This window comes from Heloderma suspectum, chromosome 15, assembly GCF_057233095.1.
Source record: "Heloderma suspectum isolate Gila_16-S chromosome 15, 16-S_ref, whole genome shotgun sequence".
NCBI classification, from domain to species: Eukaryota; Metazoa; Chordata; class Lepidosauria; order Squamata; family Helodermatidae; genus Heloderma; species Heloderma suspectum.
Window position 1 is genome coordinate 18,667,005 of NC_139472.1, and position 24,741 is coordinate 18,691,745.

The 24,741-nt window shown below is 48.6% G+C and overlaps 1 protein-coding gene and 1 non-coding gene across 3 annotated transcripts; both read right to left on the reverse strand.

Annotated features, from left to right (window-relative positions):
* Window positions 1-208: 208 nt before the first annotated feature.
* LOC146335441 (U1 spliceosomal RNA) lies at window positions 209-372 on the reverse strand. Its single transcript, XR_014786089.1, has one exon. It is a non-coding gene; the product is annotated as a U1 spliceosomal RNA (small nuclear RNA).
* Window positions 373-1,228: 856 nt separating this feature from the next.
* LOC146335442 (group IIF secretory phospholipase A2-like) lies at window positions 1,229-24,741 on the reverse strand. 2 transcript variants are annotated; one of them, XM_084821894.1, is made up of 6 exons: window positions 24,539-24,741; window positions 20,531-20,608; window positions 14,591-14,735; window positions 5,603-5,709; window positions 3,824-4,003; window positions 1,229-1,777 (listed from the first exon to the last, which is right to left on the reverse strand). In XM_084821894.1, the coding sequence occupies exons 1-6, from the start codon at window positions 24,597-24,599 to the stop codon at window positions 1,497-1,499; spliced, it is 852 nt and encodes a 283-aa protein (XP_084678020.1). In that variant the 5' UTR covers window positions 24,600-24,741; the 3' UTR covers window positions 1,229-1,496. The 2 variants fall into 2 exon arrangements, with proteins under 2 accessions (XP_084678020.1, XP_084678019.1); XM_084821893.1 differs by having other exon boundaries at window positions 20,531-20,632; window positions 24,539-24,661.

Sequence of the window (24,741 nt, forward strand, 5' to 3'; positions counted from 1 at the left end):
ACCTCTGGGGAAGCTCCCTGGTTATTACAATATCGGTCACTTTCCTCCCTGCTCCCCTGCTGTTGTGCACTCCCTAGGTGGTTTGATTACAACATGGAGCTTGCACACAAGGTAGTTTTCTGTTGGGTTGGTTGCTGCAGAGAAGAACATCTACTTGATTCCCAAGAAAAAGAATATAATGTAGGTTCTGCCTTTGCCGCAAAATGCTCCAGGGAAAGTGCAAATGTAATCCCCCGCTGCCATAAATTATGCAGTTGAGCGTCCAGCATTTGGGGGAATTGCAGGGGTCAGCACACCGGGAGTACAACGGATGAGCCTCACCCTGGGACAACCACCTTCACGATCATGATGTCCTCCCTGCCAGGTAAGTATGAGTTGGAACCACACTGGCACCTCCTTAACCCTTGCTGGCCCTGCTATCCATGTCATGGTGACCACGCTCCAGCACTTCTCCTTTGCCCAGGGCGGCACAGCGGCCATGCATCCACGCTCCATTCGGCTGGCTGGGGTCTCGGGGTGCCCTGCAAGGCCCAAGCCTCAATCTGCGCTCCGGCTTGGGGCTCTCATAATGCTCCCATGTGCGAATATTTACATGTGCGCCTCCACCCCGCTGGCTTCCCATGGTGTCTGTCTTCCATCTCCCCTGCCCATCTCAGGCAGTGAAAATATCCCATTGTGGTCCATAGATTCCCTCGTTCCATCACAATTTCGCTCACCTTCTTGAACGGCTGTGATGCTCAGTGGATGTCTGAGTGGTAAAACCCTCCTTTCTTCCCAGACATAAACAAGCCAATACATATAGTATAGTGGCAGAAAAATACATGGAAACAGAAATGTCAAAATTAACCCTGCCCGACACTCACATCTGTCTTGCTTGACCATACAGAGCCAGTGTGGTGTAGTGGCTGGAGTGTTGGACTGGGAGTTGGGAGATCTGGGTTCCAGTCCCCACTTGGCTATGGAAGCTCACTGGGTGACTTTGGGCCCACAGACTCTCAGCCCAACCTACCTTACAGGGTTGTTGTGAGGATAAAATGGAGGAGGAAGAAGATAATGTAAGCTGCCTTGGGTTCCTTGCAAAAGGAAAAAAGGCAGGATATAAATGCAATAATAAATACATACAATAATACTGGAGACTCAATTATTTTTGCTTCCCAAGGTTTGAACGTCTGTTTGGGTTAGCCAGTTTGAGTGTCTCCTAGATAGTAAGATGGAGTAAAAATGTTTTAGATAAATAAATAAATGTTTATTTTACACGCGCACGCGCGCACACACACACAGAGTTTTGATCATGGATGATCATGGATTTAGTGATTGCAATGGGGAGAAACCCAAAGAACGTATTAATTTGGCAAATCGCTACTTCACCTGTAGTTGCTTCTTCCTTTTGATAAAAGTATCGCTTCAAGGACAACAGTGAAAACTTGAATTTTGAACAGCTTTAAAATTCAAACTGTTCAAACATTCATGAGGAAAAACGTGGCCAAATTTGGAATTCATGCAAAATCTCCTTTCAGCCGTAGCGTATTCCTAGACTTCTTTTCTGCTTGGGACCCCGCAAGCTCTCCTTCACTTAAGGGTTTTCTTGTTTGCTTGCTTGACAATCTGTTGTGCGGCTTTTTGTCTTGTGAGCATTTGGGAGTGGCTTCCTTGCACAAGACGGCAGGGTAATGATGGAGTTTTTTGTTGTATGTTTTGGCTCGTTTTCTGAAACACAGGGACACCTGCCGGTCGCATTCACACGCCAACATGGCACAGACTGACTTGTTTCTGTACTCTGCAGAAACAAAAAGTTTTTCTTAGAATAGCAGAATGAAAAGCAACATCCCCTGGTCATTCACTCTCATATAACTCCCTATTCTGCCCCGCCCCCTCATTATAATGTTGGGATTTTTCTTACTGCTAACTTTATTTTTCATACGACTTGGAGAATTCCAAATCTGGCTGTTCAATAGCAGGTGCTTTCACAGGAGGAAGAGGATTTTACACCACTTAAGCAGAGACTTTATTCTTTGAGGGATGTTCCCCTCCAACTACTAGGTAAAGCTATCCAATTTGGCTTCTTTTGACTCTTTTTTTAAAAACCTAGCACAGCATCTAAATTTATCTCCAGCTTCGTTACTATAAAGACTGCATAGTTGATCTAGATTTCTGTTTTCCAGTGACCAAGGGACCTGTCCAATTTGCCCAATGAAACAGTTTTTAGTTAACAACTTGTCACCCTCTAGATGTTTTGGCCCCCAATTCCCTACCCATACATTAGTATCAACATCTGAGGTCCTCCTCCGAGGGAGGGTCAGAATCATAGAATCATAGAAGGGTTGGAAGGGGCCTACAAGGCCATCGAGTCCAACCCCCTGCACTCTGGGATGATGGAGAAGAGATCCTGGCCTTCTTCTCTGTGATGACCTTTCAAGTCCTTGAAGAGCGCTCTCCTATCTCCCCTCAGTCTTCTCTTCTCAAGGCTAAACATGCCCAGTTCTTTCAGTCTCTCCTCACAGGGCTTTGTTTCCAGTCCCCTGATCATCTTCGTCGCCCTCCTCTGAACCCTCTCCAGCTTGTCTGCATCCTTCTTCAAGTGTGGTGCCCAGAACTGGACACAGTACTCCAGATGAGGCCTAACCAGTGCTGAGTAGAGGGGAACTATTTATTTATTTATTTATTTATTGCATTTATATCCCACCTTTTTTCCTCCAAGGAACTCAAGGCAGCGTACATGATCCTCCTCCTTCCTCCATTTTATCCTCACAACAACAACCCTGTGAGGTGGGTTGGGCTGAGAGTCTGTGACTGGCCCAAAGTCACCCAGTGAGCTTCCATGGCCGAGTGGGGACTAGAACCCGGATCTCCCGATTCCCAGTCCAGCACTCTAGCCACTACACCAAGGGTGAGGGCCTTCTCAGTGGTGGCCTCCTGACTGTGGAATGCTCTCTCCAGAGAGGCCCTCCTGGCACCAACATTGTCATCTTTTTGGCGCCAGGTTAAGACTTTCCTCTACTCCCAGGCATTTGATGGCATAGAACCAGGCTTTTGATCTAGTGAATTTACTGGGTCCTGGTTATTTTAATTGCTTTAAAACTTTGTATGTTTTAACCCTTGCTGTAAGAGACTTTGAGTCTTTCGGGGAGCAAGGTGGCTAATAAATGAAATAAAATGATCCCTCACCATTAGCTAGAGCTGATGGGAGTTGTCGTCCAAAACATCTGGAGGGCCACAAGTTGCCCACTCTGGCTCAATAGGTTTGGCTCCAGCCTCAGCCACAAGATCACTGGACAGGACAGCATGCCCGACTTCCTGAGATTTTCTCTTGTTTCTTTGTTTAAAAACTTTCATACTCTACCTCATGTCCAAGGAGTTCTAGGCAGCTTACAACATTAATTTTTCATTGATAAATTACCATTCATACATGAAAAACCTCCTTCCAATTCACAACATGAGCACAAAAACAGTGACCAACAAGGCAAAAGCAATCAAAATATTGAAAAAATAGAGACCGATTAAGGCATGAAATTATAATTATATAGTGGCAAGAGAACCGAGGGCCACGGGGGGCTGCACTTCCTGCCTCCCAGGATGAACATCGGTGCAGGGGGGAGACCAACCTGGTCCTATACTTCAGTCATTGGTGTATTTGCTTTCCTTCCCCTCCTTCCTCCCAATCCCTTTTCCTTTGGCATTGTGTCTTTTAGATTGTGAGCTCGAGGGCAGGGACTGTAATATTCATCTCTGTACGCCACTCTGGGAGCCTTTTTTGGCTGAAGAGTGGGGTAAAAACACCCCTAAATAAAATAGTGGATGCCTTCCTAAGAAGAGAGGTCTTTACCAACGTTCAGAAAGTCTTGAATGAGGAGGGAAGGGTGTTCCAGAGCCGATGAAGCACCTCGGATAGCTCCTTTAGAGTTCAGACTGCTCCCGACGAAGAGCCGGAGTGGATTCACAGCCCCACCAACTCCGAAGCCACCGGCCTCCGCTGTCCAAAACTCAACCCCTAACTTCCAGGTTGCTGGGCAAAATGTGACGGAAATGGCAAAGATGGATGAGAAGAGGCTTGTAGACCACGAGTCAACCGGAGGAGGAGACGGAGGTGGCGCACGGTGGTGCAGGGGAGCCAGCGTTGACAGGGCTCTTTAGCCGGGGTGATGATGCCATCTGCCACCCCACACACCCCTCAGGCTGGTGGGAAAATGCATTTCCCCAGCAACAATGGATTCATCTTAAGCTATCCCTGTTATAGCACAAAGTATCTGGGGGCGGCTTGGTCTCGAATGGGCAATGAAGAGCCATTTGCTTTACAAAGGACATATATAAATAGAAGGGGATGGAGCGACACAGCGGCCTGCGGTCTTTGGACTCCCTTTGGGGGCGTGGCTATGGGGCTGTCATGTTCAGTGCTTCTTCACAAGCATAGGATGGGAATCAGGACCACGTGCACTCACACCAGAGTAAATTAAAAGATAATGCAAAGATAACCCACAGATTGGAGATAGCAGCGGAGAGAAGGGGTGGTGGGACTCGCCATGCAGGTAAAAGGGGCCACTTTCCCCAGCGCAGGTGAGTCGTTCCCAGGCTTCCAGCATCCTGCTGTTATCTCCTATCTCAGATAGCAGCGGGGGATGCCCTCCGACGGCATGCCTCCAGGGAGTGTGGCTTGCAGTCTAAGCTCCACCCCTAGGAGGCACTGCCACATCATACTGCCTTTATACAAACCTATGGTGCGACCAGACTTGGAATACAGTGTACAGTTCTGATCACCGCACCCAAAAAAGGATATGATCGGGCAGGGAAAAGTGCAGAGTAGGGCAACTAAAATGATCAAGGGGCTGGAGCATTTGCCCTATGAGGGAAGGTCACAACAGCTTAGAGGGATGAGTGAGGGAAGGACATGATAGAGGTGTACAAAAATGATGCCTGGTGTGGAGACTGTGCATAGGGAGACATTTTTCTCCCTTTCTTAAAATGCTAGAACCCAGAGTCATCCCATGAAGCTGACTGGGGGGAAGATTCAGGACAGGTAAAAGGAAGGACTTCCTCACACAGCACAGAGTTAAAACTATGGAACTGGCTACCACAGGATGTAGTGATGGCCACCAAGTTGGATGGCTTTAAAGGCAGAGTGGACAAATTCCTGGAGGAGAAGGCTAACGATGGCTACTAGTCCTCATGGCTCTATGCTACCTCCAGGATCAGAGGCAGTTTGCCTATGTAGACCAACTGCTGGGGAACATGGGCGGGAAGGTGCTGTTGCACTCGTGTCCTGCTTGTGGGTTTCACATGGGCAGCTGGTTGGCCACTGTGTGAAGAAAATGCTGGACTGGATGGACCCTTGGTCTGATCCAGCAGGGCTCTTCTTAGGGTCTTACATTCTTAGGAGGCAGCACAGGCTGGACTGGGGTGCCCTGTGGGGCAGCAGTTCTGCATCCCTGTGTTAGATGATTAGTGCAAAGTGTCATTTGGCTCTTAGTGTCTGTGACTGATGACCCAGAACAGCCGTCTCCCCCACACACCACCACATGCACTCTGCCTCTTCTGAACCCTTTTGAAACCCTTTTCAAAAGGCTCCCAACATGCCCCTTTCAATGCCAGTGACGCAAGTGCAACTCACGGCAGAAAACGTCATTGTTGATGATCAGGTATCTGTAGTGATCGATGTACGGATGGCAGCCCTGGCTGTGTAAGCCCTCATAGCAGCAGTCATGGTTGTAGCAGCACCTTGAGGGAGACAAAAGCCAACTCATTCGATCTACAAGCCATACATGACCTGACAGAGAGCCTCTCCCAACCATGAACCTACCCCTACTCTGCGTTCAGCATCTAAGGCCCTCCCCTAAGGCTTGGAAGGTGACAACAAGGGAGAAGGCCTTCTTGGTGGCAGCCCCCCAATTTTGGAATCATCTCCCCAACAAGGCCCGCCTGGCTCCAACATGTTAAGACGTTTCTCTTTTCTCAGGCATTTGGCAGCACATGAAGAGTTTTAATCAGTTCCTGGATTTCTTTTATGGCTGATTGCTCACTTAAAGTTGTTTTTAGATATGTGTGTGGGGGGGTGTTGTCTGTTTGTGTATTTTGTATGTAAATGGTTTTTAAACTTTGTATACAGTATTATTAATGGTTTTTAATCTTTGCAAACTGCCCAGAGAGCTTCAGTCATGAAGAGATATAGAAATGTATAATTACCATTACCATTATTATTATTATTATTATTATTATTATTGAGGGAACATCTGAGCGGCAGCAGGTGCACCCTGCCCACCTGCAGCACATAATGTTATCTGCCTGGGCATCAATCTGATCCGGGCCAGGTGCTTCCAGGGTGGGGGCCAAGCTTAGGTGTAAGTTCTGCACCTAGGAAAAAGAAACCAAATGCACAGTTACAAGATGGGGGATACGTGGCTCAACAACACTACAAGTGAGAAGGATCTTGGAATTGTTGTCAATCACATGGTGAATATGAGCCAACCATGTGATGTGGCTGCAAAACAGGCAAATGCTATTTTGGGCTGCATTCATAGAAGCATAGCTTCCAAATCCCGGGAAGTGCTAGTTCCCCTCTACTGGCACTGGTTAGGCCTCATCTGGAGTACTGAGTCCAGTTCTGGGCATCACAGTTTAAGAAGAATGCAGACAAGCTGGAGAGGGTTCAGAGGAGGGCAACAAAGATGATCAGGGGACTGGAAACAAAGCCCTGTAAGGAGAGACTGAAAGAACTGGGCATGTTGACCCTTGAGAAGAGAAGACTGAGGGGAGCTAGGATAGCGCTCTTCAAGGACTTGAAAGGTCATCACAGAGAAGATGGATCTCTTCTCCATCATCCCAGAGTGCAGGACACGGAATCATGGGCTCAAGTGACAGGAAGCCGATTCCGGCTGAACATCAGGACAAACTTCCTGACTGTTAGAGCAGTACGACAATGGAACCCATGACCTAGGGAGGCGGTGGGCTCTCCCACACTGGAGGCATTCAAGACGAGGCTGGACAGCCATCTGTCAGGGATGCTTTGACCTGGATTCCTGCACTGAGCCAGGCTTGGACTCGATGATCTTGTAGGCCCCTTCCAACCCCACTATTCTATGATTCTATGAGCAAAGGCCAAGCCAGCACTGAAAGTGGCAAGGAAGGAGGGTGACTCCATCAAGGCCATCCAGTGTGAGGATGACAATGGCCATCAAGTCAGCCACCTGAGGAAAGAACAGTGTGACAGACTGCAGAAGCAGCTCTACACCCTTGGCTGGAAGATGTATTTATTGATCTGATTTATCCCCCACCTTCCTATCAAGGAAAAGGTACTCAAGGCAGCTGACAATAATAATAACCAAAATTTAAAATAAAACTCTGTTTAAACAGTCATAAAAGAAATACATTAAAACACACACACAACCGAAAACACAACACAGCTCTACCAAGCAGCTTAAAAATGCTTATGCCCTTCCAAAGCAACACCCAGAAGAAGTGAACATACAGAACAAAGGTGCAAATGACAGGTGATCCCAACAGAACAGATCAATACAGATTTGTCAATAAACACATCAGTAAATGTGTTTACACATCCCTGGACAGCCACCTGTCAGGGATGCTCTGACTTGGATTCCTGCATTGAGCAGGGGGTTGGACTCGATGGCCTTGTAGGCCCCTTCCAATCCTGTTGTCCAGTCGTTAAGTCTTGTCCAACTCTTCGTGACCCCATGGACTATAGCACGCCAGGCCTTGCTGTCCTCCGCTTTCTCCTGGAGCATGCTCAAGTTCATATTCATTGTATTGGTGATGCTATCTAGCCATCTCATCCTCTGCCGTCCCCTTCTCCTTTTGCCTTCAATCTTTTGCAGCATCCGGGTCTTTTCCAGGGAGTTTTCTCTTCGCATTAGGTGGCCAAAATATTTGAGCTTCAGCTTCAGCATCTGTCCTTCCAATGAGCACTCAGGGTTGATTTCCTTTAGGATGGACTGATTTGACCTCCTTGCAGTCCAGGGGACTCGTAAGAGTCTTCTCCAGAACCACAGTTCGAAAGCATCAATTCTTCAGCGCTCAGCCTTCCTTATAGTCCAGCTCTCACAGCCATACGTTGCTACTGGGAAAACCATAGCTTTGATTATACGGACCTTTGTTGGCAGGGTGATGTCTCTGCTTCTTACTATGCTGTCTAGGTGTGCCATAGCTTTCCTCCCAAGGAGCAAGCATCTTTTAATTTCATGGCTACAGTCACTGTCTGTGGTGATCTTGGAGCTCAAGAAAATAAAATCTGTCACTGCTTCCATTTCTTCCCCTTCTCTATGCCAGAACGTGATGGGGCCAGATGCCATGATCTTCGTTTTTTGAATGTTGAGTTTCAAACCAGCTTTTGCACTCTCCACTTTCACCCTCAACAAGAGGCTCTTTAGATCCTCTTCGCTTTCTGCCATTAGAGTGGTATCGTCTGCATATCGGAAGTTCTCCCGGCAATCTTAATTCCAAGCTGTGATTCATCCAACCCAGCATTTCTCATGATGTACTTTGCATATAAATTAAATAAGCAGGGCGACAATATGCAGCCTTGTCATACTCCTTTCCCAATTTTGAACCAATCGGTTGTTCCACGTCTGGTTCTTACTATTGCTTCTTGTCCCTCGTACAGGTTTCTCAGGAGACAAGTAAGGTGGTCTGGTACTCCCATCTCTTTAAAAATTTGCCAGAGTTTGTTGTGATCCACACAATCAAAGGCTTGAGCGTAGTCAATGAAGCAGAAATAGATGTTTTTCTGGAATTCTCTTGCTTTCTCCATGATCCAGCGAATGTTGGCGATTTGATCTCTAGTTCCTCTGCCTCTTCGAAACCCAGCTTGTACTTCCGGTAGTTCTCGGTTCACATGCTGCTGAAGCCTAGCTTGTAGGAATTTGAGCATAACCTTGCTGGCATGTGAAATGAGCGCAATTGTGCGGTAGTTTGAACACTCTTTGGCATTGCCCTTCTTTGGAATTGGAATGTAAACTGACCTTTTCCAGTCTTGTGGCCACTGTTGAGTGTTCCAACTTTGCTGGCATATTGAGTGCAGCACTTTAACAGCATCATCATTTAGGATTTTAAATAGCTCAGCTGGAATACTGTCATCTCCACTAGCTTTGTTGTTAGTAATGCTTCCCAAGGCCCACTTGACTTCACTCTCGAGGATGTCCAGCTCAAGTTCAGTGACCGTACTATCATGGCTATCAGGGACATTAGGATCTTTCCTGTATAGTTCTTCTGTGTATTCTTGCCACCTCTTCTTAATCTCATCTGCTTCTGTTAGGTCCCTGCCTTCTTTGTCCTTTATCATGCCCGTCTTTGCACAAAACGTTCCCTTGAGATCTCCAATTTTCTTGAAAAGATCTCTAGTCTTTCCCAGTCTATTGTTTTCCCTGATTTCTTTGCATTGTTCATTTAAGAAGGCCTTCTTGTCTCTCCTTGCTATTCTCTGGAACTCTGCATTCAGTTGGATATATCTTCCCCTTTCTCCCTTGCTTTTCGCTTCCCTTCTTTCCTCAGCTACTTGTAAAGCCTCATCAGACAGCCACTTGGCTTTCTTGCATTTCTTTTTCTTTGGGATGGACTGAGTTGCTGCCTCCTGAACAATGTTACAGACCTCCGTCCATAGTTCCTCAGGCACTCTGTCTATCAGATCTAATCCCTTAAATCTATTCCTCACCTCCACTGTATATTCATAAGGGATATGATTGAGGTCATACCTGAATGGTTTAGTGGTTTTCCCTGCGTTCTTCAATTTAAGCTGAAATTTTGCCACAAGAAGCTCATGATCTGAGCCACAGTCAGCTCCAGGTCTTGTTTTTACTGACTGTATGGAGCTTCTCCATCTTTGGCTGCAAAGGACATAATCAATCTGGTTTCGATATTGGCCATCTGGTGATGTCCATGTGTAGAGACGCCTCTTGTGCTGTTGGAAAAGAGGGTTTGCTATGATCAGCGTGTTCTCTTGGCAAAACGCTATCAGCCTTTGTCCTGCTTCATCCTGTACACCAAGACCATGCTTGCCTGTAATCCCGGTGATTTCTTGACTTCCTACTTTAGCATTCCAATCCCCTATGATGAAGAGGACATCTTGTTTTGGTGTTAGTTCTAGAAGGCGTTGTAGGTCTTCATAGAACCGATCAACCTCAGCTTCTTCAGCATCAGTGGTTGGGGCACAGACTTGAATTACTGTGATGTTGAATGGTTTGCCTTGGATTCGTACTGAGATCATTCTATCGTTTTTGAGATTGTACCCCAGTACTGCTTTTCCCACCCTTTTGTTGACTATGAGTGCTACTCCACTTCTACTGAGAGATTCTTGCCCACAGTCATAGATATAATGGTCACCTGAATTAAATTCGCCCATGCTTGTCCATTTTAGTTCGCTGCTTCCCAAGATGTCGATGTTCAATCTTGCCATCTCATGTTTGACCACCTCCAGCTTACCTTGATTCATTGATCTTACATTCCAGGTTCCTAAACAATATTGTTCTTTACAGCATCGGACTCTCTTTTCACCACCAGACACATCCACAGCTGAGTGTCCTTTCGGCTTTGGCCCAGCCACTTCACTGTTTCTGGCGCTACTTGGAAATTCCCTCTGCTCTTCCCCAGTAGTATATTGGACACCTTCCAACCTGAGGGGCTCATCTTCCGGCGTCATCTCTTTTAGCCTTGTGATACGTTCCATGGGGTTTTCTTGGCAAGAATACTGGAGTGGGTTGCCATTTCCTTCTCCAGTGGACCACATTTTGTCAGAACTCTCTGCCATGACCTGTCCGTCTTGGGTGGCCCTGCACGGCATAGCTTATGGCTTCACTGAGTTACGCAAGCCCCTTCGCCACAACAAGGCAGTGATCCATGAAGGGGCCTTCCAAGCCTACTTTTCTACGATTCTATGAAATATAATTCTAAGTAAAAGAAGCCGAGGAAAAGGAGAACAGAAAGAAAAAGCCCCTGTCATTACCTCTACAGTTGCTTTGCCACATTTCTTTTTGTTTCTCCCAGTCTGCATTGCTGTTATGAGCTGCTGTCCACACAAGTATCCAGATCTGTGTTTGCATCCAACAAACACAAAACTGCAAACAAATTAAAAACACTTACGTTCTCTGTCCCCAGGAGCTTACAATCTTAACTTTGACAGTGGGGAAAGGATAAATGAAGAAACACGGAGGCAAAGACACGTGGGTGAATAGATAGGCAGACACACATCCAACACAACAGAGATTCCTACATACATGCACTCACAAAGGAAGTGCGAGCGAATATGATTTCTCACATTGATTTGCTTATGTATGTAAGTATTTTTTTATATGTATACAACAACCCAGCGCAGTTTACAAAATCTGAAACTATAAGGGTAAAGATGAATAAAAGCACAACAGAAAAATGTGTACGAGGATCTCTTGCAGAGAGAAACTGGTGGTGGGGTCAGGGGATCAGGACATCCTTGAAGGGTGCAATTAAGTCCTTGGGGCCACATGCCATTGGTTGTGCACCCTTGCTCTAAATGTTTGGGACTATCCAGTCTGAAAAAACCAAGTGGAAAGCAAAATAGAGGGGTATAAAAGTTGTACAGCATAGGTTAGATGTGGGTGTCATAGGCGGGAGCACAGATAGGTGCAGGATTTTGATGTTGTTTCCTGTAAGCTGCTTTGAGAGCCTCGTGGAGGAAAAGGAGGATGCAAACAAAAAAAATGTTCAGTATAGAAAGCTACATCTCTCTGATTTCCTTTCCTTGCTCAAAAGCAAGTTTCTAGCCCTCATGGTTGCAAAGCTCTGCTTGAAAATGTGTGCAGTTATGCCTGCGGGAATCTTGAAAGCCAGAGCAGGGCGAAATAAGATTCTGAGTGGGGGGGGGGCCTTCCTTGGCCTGTTCTCCACTCCCCGCCTGCCAGGTGACAAGCAAAGCCAGAGAAAGCAAGGCAGCTCTGAGCAGCTGTGGATGGCAGAGTGGAAGGAACAAATTTCACATGCTGGCCTTCATTGTGAAATAAAGGAAGAGAGACTGGGTGGGGCGAAGATACGGGTGTAGGGGACTTTTCAGCCTTCTCGGGAAGAAAACAGTCATTTCATCTTTCTCAGAAATGGGGCTCTTTCTTACAGGTTGTTGCAAGGAATTGCCAGAAATCTCCCTGTTTGCAATGCTAGGCAAAGAAGAGTGAGCCCTTTCTTTCCAATACGTCTGCTTGATTGCTTTTGCTGAGAAATAGCTCAAGCAGTTGCACTCCTTCCCCGAGAAAAGGGGATAAACGTGGGGTGGGGGTCAGAAACCCCTCCCCTCCTGAGGTCCGCATTCCCTCCGAAGGGACCTGTCAGGGGTCGCATTGCAGCAGTGGCCGAGGCCAGCGCCCAAAGTGGGCATCATTATGGATGAGACCCTTACCCAGTGGAGGCTGGTGGCTCCGATGCCAGTGGGGTAGAGAATCTGCTCTGGGTTTCAGTCCAAACTCTAAAGGAGCTGGAGAGGCAAAGCACCTTGGATAGCAAAGTTAGAGTCCTGACTGAAACCCGGAACTGATTCGCTGCCCCACTGACATCGGAGCTACCAGCCTCCACTGCTCTTACCTTTGTTCAATACACAGTAGGGGGGGAAGACATTTGCACCCAGGCACTCTCCCTCCCTGACTTGTGCAAGGTTCCCTCCATCAGCTGGGGAACAGAGCAGGATGGAGGAAATGAGACCCATCACCCAGTGAAGGGCTGGGGAAGCAGCATGCCCTGGAGAGAATCTGGGGGTCCGCATGTGGCCCAGGGGCCGGAGCTTCGTCACGCCTGATATAGGGTGTCAGGCCAGCCCAACCTTGTATTCACGTCACCCTTTGGAGGCACCACGTGCCCACGGATGACACAGAGATGCCCTCTGGTTTGATCAGCGGAGGAGAGATGTGGACGTCTCACCATCTGCGTTGACAGTGATGTGTCGGCAAACCTTCGGAAGCAATTGGCTTCACTAGTCTAGCAGTAAGAGTTGTGTTCATGTGGGCGCAGGCATCAAGGGTAGGCATGGCTGGGCACCTGCCAGGGGCCCACATCGCAGCAGGGGCCCACCAACAAGAGCCCCCTGGAGTCGCTGCTCCTCTCTTCACCCTGGCGCCCTGCTTGTTCTCCTGCCTCTCGCTCCGGCCCAGACAACGGTGGTGGTGGTAAAGAGAAGGAGCAGGAGACGCCACGGCCCCCTTGTTCACTGGCTCTCTGGCTGCAAAGGAAGCAAGTGGTAACAATCAGGGGCAGTGTCAAGGGTAGGCACGGTCAGGCGCGTGCCAAGGGCCCACGCCCCAGCAGGGGCCCCCTGACAAGAGCCCGCTGGAGCCGCTCCTCCTCTTCACCACTGCAACCTGCTTGTTCACCTGCCTCTCGCTCTGGCCCAGACAATGGTGATGGAGGTGGTGGGGAGGGGGAGGAGGAGACGCCATGGCCAACTTGCTCTCTGCCTGTCAAGCAAGTGTAACAGATGCAGTTTATGAATTAACAGGAGTTAATTGGGAGTTAACATGGGTGTGCTCATTCTGACCAGGTGTGCCTTTAAGTGAAAGCCCAGAGGTAGAAGGGACAGTGGGGAGGAGGAAGAGGCATTTGTCGGGTTGTTGAGACTTCGTACTCAAGGAGTTTGTTGAAAGAAGATTCATGGACGGAGCGGGGGAGGCTTCGATAAGGAGTTTAAGACTACTCTTGTCGATCTGCCTGTTTTTGGGAGAAGAAGGATTGCTGGGCTGTTTCTGCTGAGACGAGAAGCTGTGCACAACTGGAAGCTCAGAGAAGGTTCCCTTCGCAGCGTGAGGACTCAGTCATTGCAAACCGGGGCCTGGTGGCTACTACAGTGGTGGAGCCTGGAGGCTGCTCTGTTTTCCCCCGGAGCCAAGGCAGAGAATGAGACTCTCTCTCTCTCTCTCTCTCTCTATATATATATATATATATATAGAGAGAGAGAGAGAGAGAGAGAGAGAGAATATATCTACACACACACACACACACACACACACACCCTGTGGGATTGCTACGGGACTCTGGGTTTGTAATTTTGGGATTAACCTGCCAATGGAGACAAGAGGACCTGGGCTATGCCTTATAGTTACATGTTGCTCTCCTGTTAAGGGCATATGGGGACGGGCTTTGATGTCTGTTGGGAATGCAGCAATTGTCTGGACTGCATTAATAAATCCCTCTGTTAACTGATTTGCCCTGGTCTGGGTGTGTGAGCGGGGTTGACTGCCTCGGGGTAAATGCTAAGACTCGGTTACACAAGAAATGGCAATCATGAGGAGAAAGAGGAGACAGAGCAAGGGCAGCTGGTGACCACGGCGGCGAGAAGGGAGACTCACTGAGGGAGGGGTCCCATGGAAGGTGTCTTGCCCAAGGGCCCTCCAGAACCTGGAGCCGACACTGTGTGGGTGAATCCCTGCTCTTCTTCACACGCTAGCAGCCCCTGAGTCCCTTACACTACCAACCTTGCCATCGTAGCTGCGTTGTAAACAGTGACTGGTTCTAGACCCAAGGTGCCAGGAATTTCTCCTGTGCACAGCTCGGCCTCTTACAAAAGGCCTCGCCCTTGCCGCCCGCCACGCTTCGGAGAACCCCGTGACGGTTCTGGGGCCCAGAGTTCCCATCCCACACTCACATGTCGGTCTCGTCCCTGGGCTTCCCTCGTCCGCCCTTTCCACAGTAGCACCCGTATCCGTTGAAATAGATGAGGGCGTTTTTCTGGGTGATCCTTTGAATCATCACCTTGAAGTTCAGGAGGCTGCAGCTGATGACCCAGAGAGCTGAAAGAGGGGCGGGAGGGCACAGGCCTGAGGGCACGTGGTTGCTGACCAGAGCGCCAACCTTAGATGTAAGAAGAGACGTGTAGAGCCTGCACCTTTCAGGGTCTAGCTGTGCCCAGGCACTAAATGTGAGGTCTCCTCAGAGGAGGAGGAGGAGGAGGAGGAGCTGGGGGAGTGACTGCAGAATTATGGAAGTTGTAGTCCAACACATCTGGAGGCCACCAGGTTGGAAACAGGCAATGAACCAGGTAGGACCCCTGGAGCTGCTGGGACACTCCTTGTTTTTGGAGATAGGGGGGCTTACCAGTGAAGTGAGGTTCATCATCATTGTTTTTTTTACAGGATATTTCCGGAGTGCCTCACGCAGCTGGAAGCAGGAGTACCTACCAGCCTGCATTCCAACCTTTCAGGATGGGGGGGAAAAGCTGCACAGAAGCCAGGAAACTACAAAATGGTTAGTGAACAGGGGAAGGGGATGGGATGAGGGGCAGGGGGCATGGCAATCTGGGGGACACCAGAGGACTGGACTGAGACAACAGGCAGGCCAGATTTGGCCCCCAGGCTGAAGGTTCTGCAGCCCTGTCCCAGAAATTTCCCACCAGCCCCACTTCAGGCTCCAGAAGGCATTGGGGTTGGGCATTTGCTGGGTGCTCCAGATTGGGGCAAATATTCACCAGTCCAGCTCCTGCCACCGTAGAACACAAAGATTGGAACCAATGTTATCTAGTCAGTTTGAGACGGTCTATGTCTTCCCAGTTGTGGAAACTGCTGGAGGAAGGTGGTGGCGGGAGGGAAGAATCACAGAAATGTTCAGAGCACTTCTTTCTCTTTGTTTATGTGTGTCCATGAATGTGCACCCTCACTCTGGCCTCTTTCTCTCTGGTTCCTCTTTCCTTGAGCCTTTCTACACAAGGCTTTTATTGGGCCCTTCTCACTCTGCCTTCTCTCTCTCTCTCTCTCTCTCTCTCTCTCTCTCTCTCTGGCTCCTTTTCCCTTGAGCCTTTCTACACAAGGCTTTTATTGTGCCCTTCTCACTCTGCCTTCTTTCTTTTTCTTTCTCTCTCTCTCTCTCTCTCTCTCTCTCTCTCTCTGGCTCCTTTTCCCTTGAGCCTTTCTACACAAGGCTTTTATTGTGCCCTTCTCACTCTGCCTTCTCTCTCTCTCTCTCTCTCTCTCTCTCTCTCTCTCTCTGGCTCCTTTTCCCTTGAGCCTTTCTACACAAGGCTTTTATTGTGCCCTTCTCACTCTGCCTTTTCTCTCTCTCTCTCTCTCTCTGGCTCCTTTTCCCTTGAGCCTTTCTACACAAGGCTTTTATTGTGCCCTTCTCACTCTGCCTTCTCTCTCTCTCTCTCTCTCTCTCTCTCTGGCTCCTTTTCCCTTGAGCCTTTCTACACAAGGCTTTTATTGTGCCCTTCTCACTCTGCCTTTTCTCTCTCTCTCTCTCTCTGGCTCCTTTTCCCTTGAGCCTTTCTACACAAGGCTTTTATTGTGCCCTTCTCACTCTGCCTTCTCTCTCTCTCTCTCTCTCTCTCTGGCTCCTTTTCCCTTGAGCCTTTCTACACAAGGCTTTTATTGTGCCCTTCTCACTCTGCCTTCTCTCTCTCTCTGGCTCCTCTTTCCTTGAGCCTTTCTACACAAGGCTCTTATTGTGCACTCTGTGATTCCTCAGTCATGGTAGTCTCCGGGTGCTTTACACAACATCGTCATCCTCCAGGTCCATTCCAGTGTTTTGCAACCATTTTAGTGTTGCTGTTTTTCCTGACTTGGACAGTCTGGTATATCTCTGAATGGCAGCATGAAACCTAGCGTATTTGCACAATTCCACTATACCACAGTGCCACCTAGTGGTTATATAATGGAACATCTAGAAAGGCAGAGGAAAAAAAACCCAGGGGGGAAAAAACATGTGTAAAGGGGCTGAGCTTAATCCCACAAAGTATCTGGAAGCAGGGGCCTTGGTAAAGCTGTGGGTTAAAAGCCTCGTGTAGAAAAAAGAAAACCCTTCTGTGTCTCTGGCTCTCTGGCTCTTTTGTTCTTTCCCTCTCTCCACCTCCCACTCGTATCTCCATGCAAGTGAATGGAGCAATTTCTCCATTCATTTGCAAAGGGCAAGGAGAAGCTGCCCTGCTGAAAATTGGCTGGAGGGTGGAAGCCCCCCACCCCTACCAAAAACCCTCTCATCCCCTTCCAGCCATTTTTTGGCAGGGCAGACTTTTCCCCTGAATCACTCCATTCACTTGAATGGGGAGGGGAAAGCCCCCATGCCAGAAACTGGCTGAAGTGGGGCAAAGGTCTGCCCCCTGGCAAGAACCTGTAGCCACAAGGGTTCTTGGCAGGGGGCGCCCTTCAAACCCCCTACAGACATATTTCAGCAGGACACCTTCCCCCACCGCCATGCAAGTGAACTGAGAAATCGCTCCATCCATTTGCAGAGGGGGGAAATAGCTTGGTGGGCACCTCAACATGGCCTTGGGGGTGCAGTGGCACCCGTAGGTGCCATGTTGGGGACCCCAGCCCCAAGCTTAACTTTGCTTTATTGTTGTTACTATCGATGTTTGTTTGAGCTACATTGCGTTCGATTTGGGGGGATAAAATGTTTCGGGTTTGCTTTCGTTTGGTTTTAAAGGAGGGCAGTGAGGAGAAACAATTCATCATGCTTGGCAATGGTAGGTGAAGCAGAAGAGGAAGTGAAGAAGAGGAGCAAGGCAGACCATGGAGAGGGCATGGAACTTCAGCGTATTAAATGAGAACATCAGCAGAGCCCAAGAAGGCTCCATCTAGTCCAGCAGTGCTTTCCCGGAAAGCAGGCCCAAAGGCAAGCGCCCTCTCCTGCTGTTGCTCCCAGCAGTGCATCTTCAGTGGTAGACTTCCCCTGACCCTAGAGGCTCTACCTTGGAGAGGCCCTTTAGAGTTCTGACCAGTTCTGGCTGAAACCTGGGGCGGATTCACCATCCCACTGACATTGGAGCCACCATCCAACCCCCTTGAAAACTACCCAAGCCAGTGGCTATTGTCACATCTTGTGGCAGTGAGTTCCGCAAGCTAATTATGTGTTGTGTGAAGACGGACTTCCTTTTTTGCCGGTCCAGAATCTACTGCCAAGTCATGTAACTGGGTCACCCCCTAAGACTAGGAGTTCTTTCTAGTATTATCTGCTTTCTCCATGCATAATTTGATTGGCCGCAGTCATTCCATCGGTCTGCAGCAGAGAAGGAAGGCAGGGCTATGTTCCGCTCTGCTGAGAAGCTCCCTCCTAGGGCATTGCTTCTCTCCGACTGTCAACCAGCAGCCAAAATTCCACCGGCCTGTAGAAGAGGAAGGGGCAGGAAATAGGGCCACCCCATCCGTCCCACTGAGAGGATGGCCATTTTTGGCTCCTCCCCTCTTTGAACTATTTCCATTCCAGCTGGTCATGATAAGAAGCCCGACGACACCCAACTGCACCACAACCATGGCATCTGCATTCCTCCTGGTCCTGATAAGATCTGTATAACATTAAGAATTGGTGCTGGGGTTTTCTTGTTTTCTTTTTCCCTCCACATGTCCTTTTCCTTCTGTGATGTGTCTTTTTGGGTTGTAAGCCTGAAGGCAGAGACTGTCTTGTATTTACTGAAATGTGTCCTGCTCTGAGAGCCTTTCCAGCTGAGGAGTGTGGTACCTATGCCTTATAAATGAAGACATTTTATAGACCTTATATTGTTTTATTTTATATTCCACCCTTCGTTATCATTTTCTAATAGGGATGGACGAAAGGGACTTACCTGGTCCCGCAGCTTGCTTCGCGGTGGGGGGGAGGTGCTTCGGTTCTCCCCCCGAAGTTGAGGCGAGGGGGGGGAGGTGCCCCGCCTCGCCCGGCTGAAATCCAGGCCGGTGGGGGAGGCGCCCCATCCCTCGCCGCCGAAATTCAGGCCGGGGAGGAGCGCCCCGTCTACCCAGCCGTGAAAAAAAAAAGTAAAGTAAAAAGAAACACACACACACCCGTGATAGGCTACGTAACGATTTACGTAGCCTATCATGGCTAGATTTCCAAAGTCAGCCGTGATAGGCTATGTAAATCGTCACGTAGCCTATCACGGGTGACTTTGAAAAAAAAAGGGAAAAAAAGCGCTATTTGCGTTGCCCTTATTTTCGCCGTAGACTAGACGTGCCAAACTAAGGAATGCAAATGGCGGCGCCCCATGGGCGCCGCCATTTGCGTACGCGCTTTCTTTTCTTTTTTCCAAAGTCACCCATGATAGGCTACATGACGATTTACATAGCCTATCACGGCTGACTTTGGAAATCTAGCTGTGATAGGCTACGTAAATCGTTACGTAGCCTATCACGGGTGTGTGTTGTTTTTTTACTTTACTTTTTTTTTTCGCGGCCGGGTAGACAGGGCGCTCCTCCCCGGCCTGAATTTCGGCGGCGAGGGATGGGGCGCCTCCCCCCCAGCCTGAATTTTGGCCGGGCGAGGCGGGGCACCTCCCCCCCTTGCCTGAACTTCGGGGGGATAACCGAAGCACCTCCCCCCCACCGCGAAGCAAGCTGCAGGACCAAGTAAGTCCCTTTCGTCCATCCCTATTAGAAAATGATAACGAAGGGTGGAATATAAAATAAAACAATATAAGGTCTATAAAATGTCTTCATTTATAAGGCATAGGTACCACACTCCTCAGCTGGCTGCCGGAAGACCAGCCGCCACCGCCGCCACCGCCGCCACCGCCGCCACCGCCGAAACGCTGCCGAAACGCCGCCGGGACCTGCCGCCGAGAGGCATTTGGCCTCCCGGAGATTCGTGGAGAAATTTTCTGCCAAATACTCCTAACGCTTTAGTCTTCCCTCATAGAGGAAGTTCTCCAACCCCTGATCATATGGAAGGGAGCTTGGGTGGGAGGAAACCAGGAGTGGGTTTTTGTGACTAGATGGTGAACACACTCTGGTACTGAAAACAACTTCCACGTGCTCAGAAGTACCCTTGTTCCTTAATTATAAAATCTTAGACTTGGAAGGGGCCTCAAAGATCACTTAGTCCAATCCCCTGCTCAATGATGGCTCTGTTAACCATGATGGCTAGGTAGAATAGCCTTGATAATAGCTACCCAGAACAGCCTTGCCTAGATGATGGCTGCCTAGATTATGGCTATCTAAAACAGTTATAGCTATCTAGATGATTATCAAGAACAGGTGTGGCTATCTAGATGATGGCTGTCTAGAACAGATGTGGCTATCAATCTAGATAGCTGTCTAGACGATGGCTACCTAGAACAGCCTTGCCCAACCTGGTGCCTTCCAGATGTGTTGTACTACAGCAAGTCCCATCATTCCCAGCTACCATTGGCCATGCTGGCTGGGGGTGATGGGAGTTGAGGTACAACACATCTGGAGGACACCAGATCAGGCAAGGCTGATCTAGACCCTACAGGTTCAGAGGCCACTGTATACCACTTAGGCATGGGAACAGGGAGATACTTCCCAGGGGCATCCATCCGGCAACTGTGAGAAACAGAGATGCTGGTCTGGATGGACTTTTGCTCTGATGTGCTTAAGGTGACAGTGGATTTCATTGGCATTGCAATCTGAACCGTTTCAAAGCTGATGCAGCTGAGATGACACCAAACACCTCTGAGGAAGACAACACGTCATTGCCAGTTATTCAGATAACTGTCAACCTATCACATTTTTTTGATGCCCCTGTACAGGTGGTATCTGGGACAGATGGCCCTATATCCTGACATTGCTCTTTCTCCTACTAGAGATTAGAAAGATGGGTGTCAGTGATGAAGAAGAGGGTGTGTCAGGTTTCCAGCACTTACCACTTGCCCCCAGGATAAAAACCAGAAGACGTCGTCTCATATCTGGGACAAACCTAGAGAAGGCAGAAGCAGAAGAAGCTGAAGGAGAAGGAGAAACAGAAGCTGAAGGAGAAGGAAGGAAGGAAGGAAGGAAGGAAGGAAAGAAAGAAAGAAAGAAAGAAAGAAAGAAAGAAAGAAAGAAAGAAAGAAAGAAAGAAAGAAAGAAAGAGAGGGGGGAATCTTATTGCCACTTCATCATGATACCCTAATAACATAAGAAAAGCCCTGCTGGATCAGACCAAAGTCCTACCTAGTCCAACATTCTGTTCACACCATGGCCAACCAGATGTCCCAATGCAGGACATGAAGTCCACAAGCAGGACATGAGTGCAATCTCACACCACCACCATCACCACACCCCATGCTCATGTTCCCCAGCAACTGGTATTGTGAGACACATACCGCTTTTTCCAAGTCGCGCAGATTCTGTGGACTTGCAGAACATTTTTTTTACCCAGGTGTTGTTGTCCAGTCATTAAGTCCTGTCCGACTCTTCGTGACCCCATGCACCATAGCACGCCAGGACTTCCTGTCCTGCACTCTCTCCCAGAGTGTGCTCAAGTCCATATTCATTGCATCGGTGATGCTATCTAGCCATCTCATCCTCTGCCGTCCCTTCTCCTTTTGCCTTCAGTCTTTCCCAGCATCAGGGTCTTTTCCAGGGAGTTTTCTCTTCGCATTAGGTGGCCAAAATATTTGAGCTTCAGCTTCAGTATCTGTCCTTCCAATGAGCAGTCAGGGTTGATTTCCTTTAGGATGGACTGATTTGACCTCCTTGCACTCCAGGGGACTCATAAGAATCTTCTCCAGCACCACAGTTTGAAGGCATCAATTCTTCGGCGCTCAGCCTTCCTTATAGTCCAGCTCTCACTAGGGATGTCAGAGAATTCCTCCACAGATCTCGGTGAGGCCGAATGCCAGTGCATTCGGCCCCCCGAACTCCATGGCGGAATGGCCTGCCACCCCCCCGCCACCCCCCCGCGGATCCCCCCTGGGACGAGACTTACCTGGGGCGGATGTTCCGGATGGTGGCGGCTCCAGTGGCGGCTTCGGCGGCAGCGGCTGGTCTTCCGACTGGCTGCCACCGCCACCATTTGCAGTCTTCCCCCCCCCCATTCGTGATAGGCTACATAAAGACTTACTTAGCCTATCATGTCTGGGTTAAAAAAAAAAAAACCCCAAACACATACGCAAATGGCGGCAGCTATCCGCCATTTGCATTCTCTATTTTTGGTTGTCTTAGTCTACGTAAATATTTACATAGACTAAGACGGCGAAACTAAGGGGGAATGCAAATAGCGTAGCGGATGGTGAAAATAAATAGCGTGAAAATAATAATAAATAAAATAGCGGACGGTGAAAATAAAGGGGAACGCAAATAGCATCCGCTACGCTATTTGTGTTCCCCCTTAGTTTCACCATCTTAGTGTACGTAAATATTTATGTAGACTAAGACAACCAAAAATAGGGAATGCAAATGGCAGCGGCCATAGCCACTGCCATTTGCATACATATTTTTGTTTTTGTTTTAACCCAGATATGATAGGCTACGTAACTCTTTATGTAGCCTATCATGACTAAATACAGGGATGCAAACGGCAGTGGCTACGGCCGCCGCCATTTGCGTCCCTGCTAGCCAGCGGCCGAATGTCCGGCTGCTGGCGGAGCCGGCCGGCGAGGATTCCGGGGGGAGGGATGGAGCGCCTCCCCCCCAGCGGAACCCGGCGGAGCCAGGTAAGGGGGGTTTCGTACATCCCTAGCTCTCACAGCCATACATTGCTACTGGGAAAACCATAGCTTTGATTAGACTGACCTTTGTCGGCAAGGTGATGTCTCTGCTTCTTGCTATGCTAGGTGTGCCATAGCTTTCCTCCCAAGGAGCAAGCATCTTTTAATTTCATGGCTACAGTCACTGTCTGCGGTGATCTTGGAGCCCAAGAAAATAAAATCTGTCACAAGTGCACACTTGTGCTAATGCACATTAATCCTAATGTGCACTTGCACAAGTAGAACGAAATTCTCGTACGTCCCTAAAACAATCCAATTCCATCAATGAGTAGATGACAGAACAAAAGACACTTGACAGTCCTTGAACCACAGATTTAACGAAAATCCATATGCCTAGTAGCCATTATCTTCCATGAATTTGACTAATCTACTTTTCGTTCCATCCAGGTTGGTTTAGGGATCAAGCTGGTAATCAGCCATGACACAGCAAGAGATGGCATAAAACCCACAGATTTCCCACCTTCCAAGTTATGGCAACGTGCCTGCTCTAAGGGGGCATTTCATAAACTCGGAATGGGTTTGTGGTATATCTTTTTGGCAACAATGTTGGCGTCTCTACATTGAAATTTCACTCACAGCCACTCACCCCAAATGCCCAATTCCGCATCCATGCCCCTAACATCACCACCTCAAATGTTATCCATGCGCCGAAGCCCTTTAGGTTTACTGGGACCCGTTGCGCATAAGGCTGCCTTTGAAGACTGTATGTAAATTGCTGTGGGTTTGAAACACAGCAACCAGATTATGATGGCACTCTTCAAATACCCGAAGGGCTGTCATCTAGAGGAGGCCAAAGACTTGTTCTCTAGATCTTATGTTCCGGGAGGTTGATTTAGCTGAACATCAGGAGAACCTTCTTAATGGGAAGAGCAGTTCAGCAATGGAACCGGGGGTGGGGGGTTCTGTCTTCTCCAACTCTTATCTATTAACATCTACCTCAAGGCCCTTCCCTGGCTGGATCCTTGCCATTGGGAGTGAAGTGGGTAGTGACTAAAGACAGGTCCTTTTCTGTGATGGCCCCCTGTCCCCAGGACACCCTCAGGGATAGCGTCAAGGGTAGATATGATCAGGCACCTGCCAAGGGCCCACACAACAGCTGGCACCCCCTGACAACAACCCCCTGGAGTCGCTCCTCCTCTTCACCACTGCAACCTGTATTGCCTACCTGCCTCTCACTCTGGCCCAGACAACGGTGGTGGTGAGAAGGAGCAGGAGATGCCACCGCCTGCATGTTAGGGACATACGGACTGTGTGAAATCTGCTCCATCTGTGTTTCGCAGATTGTCAGGCGCCTTCTGTTCCATCGTCCGCTCACATATGGATGAGAATATTTTTTTCGTCATGCAAAAAAATGCGCAAATAATTCCGTAAGAGGTTTCATAAGAAATTACATAATTTACCTTAGTACCTAACAAGTAGCGTGTTGTCCCCCATTCCATACAATTTTTCCTCAGCAGAAACTTGCATGTTTTCCTATGAATAAATATGCCTACATTTTGGAAAAGTTAAAAAAAAAAAATCTGAAAGTCCACAGACTCTGTGCAGTCTGAGGGGGCCGCTCCGCAGCAGATTCCATGGGTCGGATTCTTAGAAATTCAAGCTCATTTTAGGCTGTCTCGAATTTCTCCAGCATCCCTACTGCATGCTTACCGGCTCTTGAGCTTTCCAGCAAGCAAGTGGTAGAAATGAGGAGATGAGGAGGAAGAGGAGGGCAATAGCAGCTCATGACAATGGTGGTGAGAAGGTCTGCTCACCGAGGGAGGGGGCCTGTTGAGGGCGCCTTGCCCAGCGGCCCTCAAAAACCTAGAGCTGGCTCAGTCCCTCCTCCATGCGCAGAGACTCACACCGTGTCTCTCGTCTTTTTGATGCCAGGTGAAACCTAGTAACTTTCCCAGCACTTTTAGATCGGTTGTTCTTAACTCCGCTTTTACTGGCCACAATGCTGCCGCCTCTTAATTTATGGCATTGTTTTTCTTCACTTGTTTTAATCAGCTGCCTTGGTGGTCCTTTGGGCAGAAAAGTGGCCTATAAATTGACGCATATATAAACTTGAGCTTGCAACACACCACGTTGGGGACCCCTGTCTTAGCCCTTAAAATCTGGCTTTAAATCCCTGTGTATTCATGCACATTTGTGGTGCTGAAATAGAGTTACCACCTCTTTTTCTGACAGGCTCCTTACCTTTAACAGCATGACAAGCAGGTCCAATAAGATCCTTTCCATGCTGGGAAGAGCTGTGCATATGGAATTCGGGCAGCGTAGATGGGCGAGAACTTCATTTCTTCATAAGACTTACCCAAATCCACATCTTCCTTCATAAATGGGATGGAAAGTACTTGAGGTTGAAATGTACTTGAGGTTCAAATGAGGGCAAAAGCTAAACT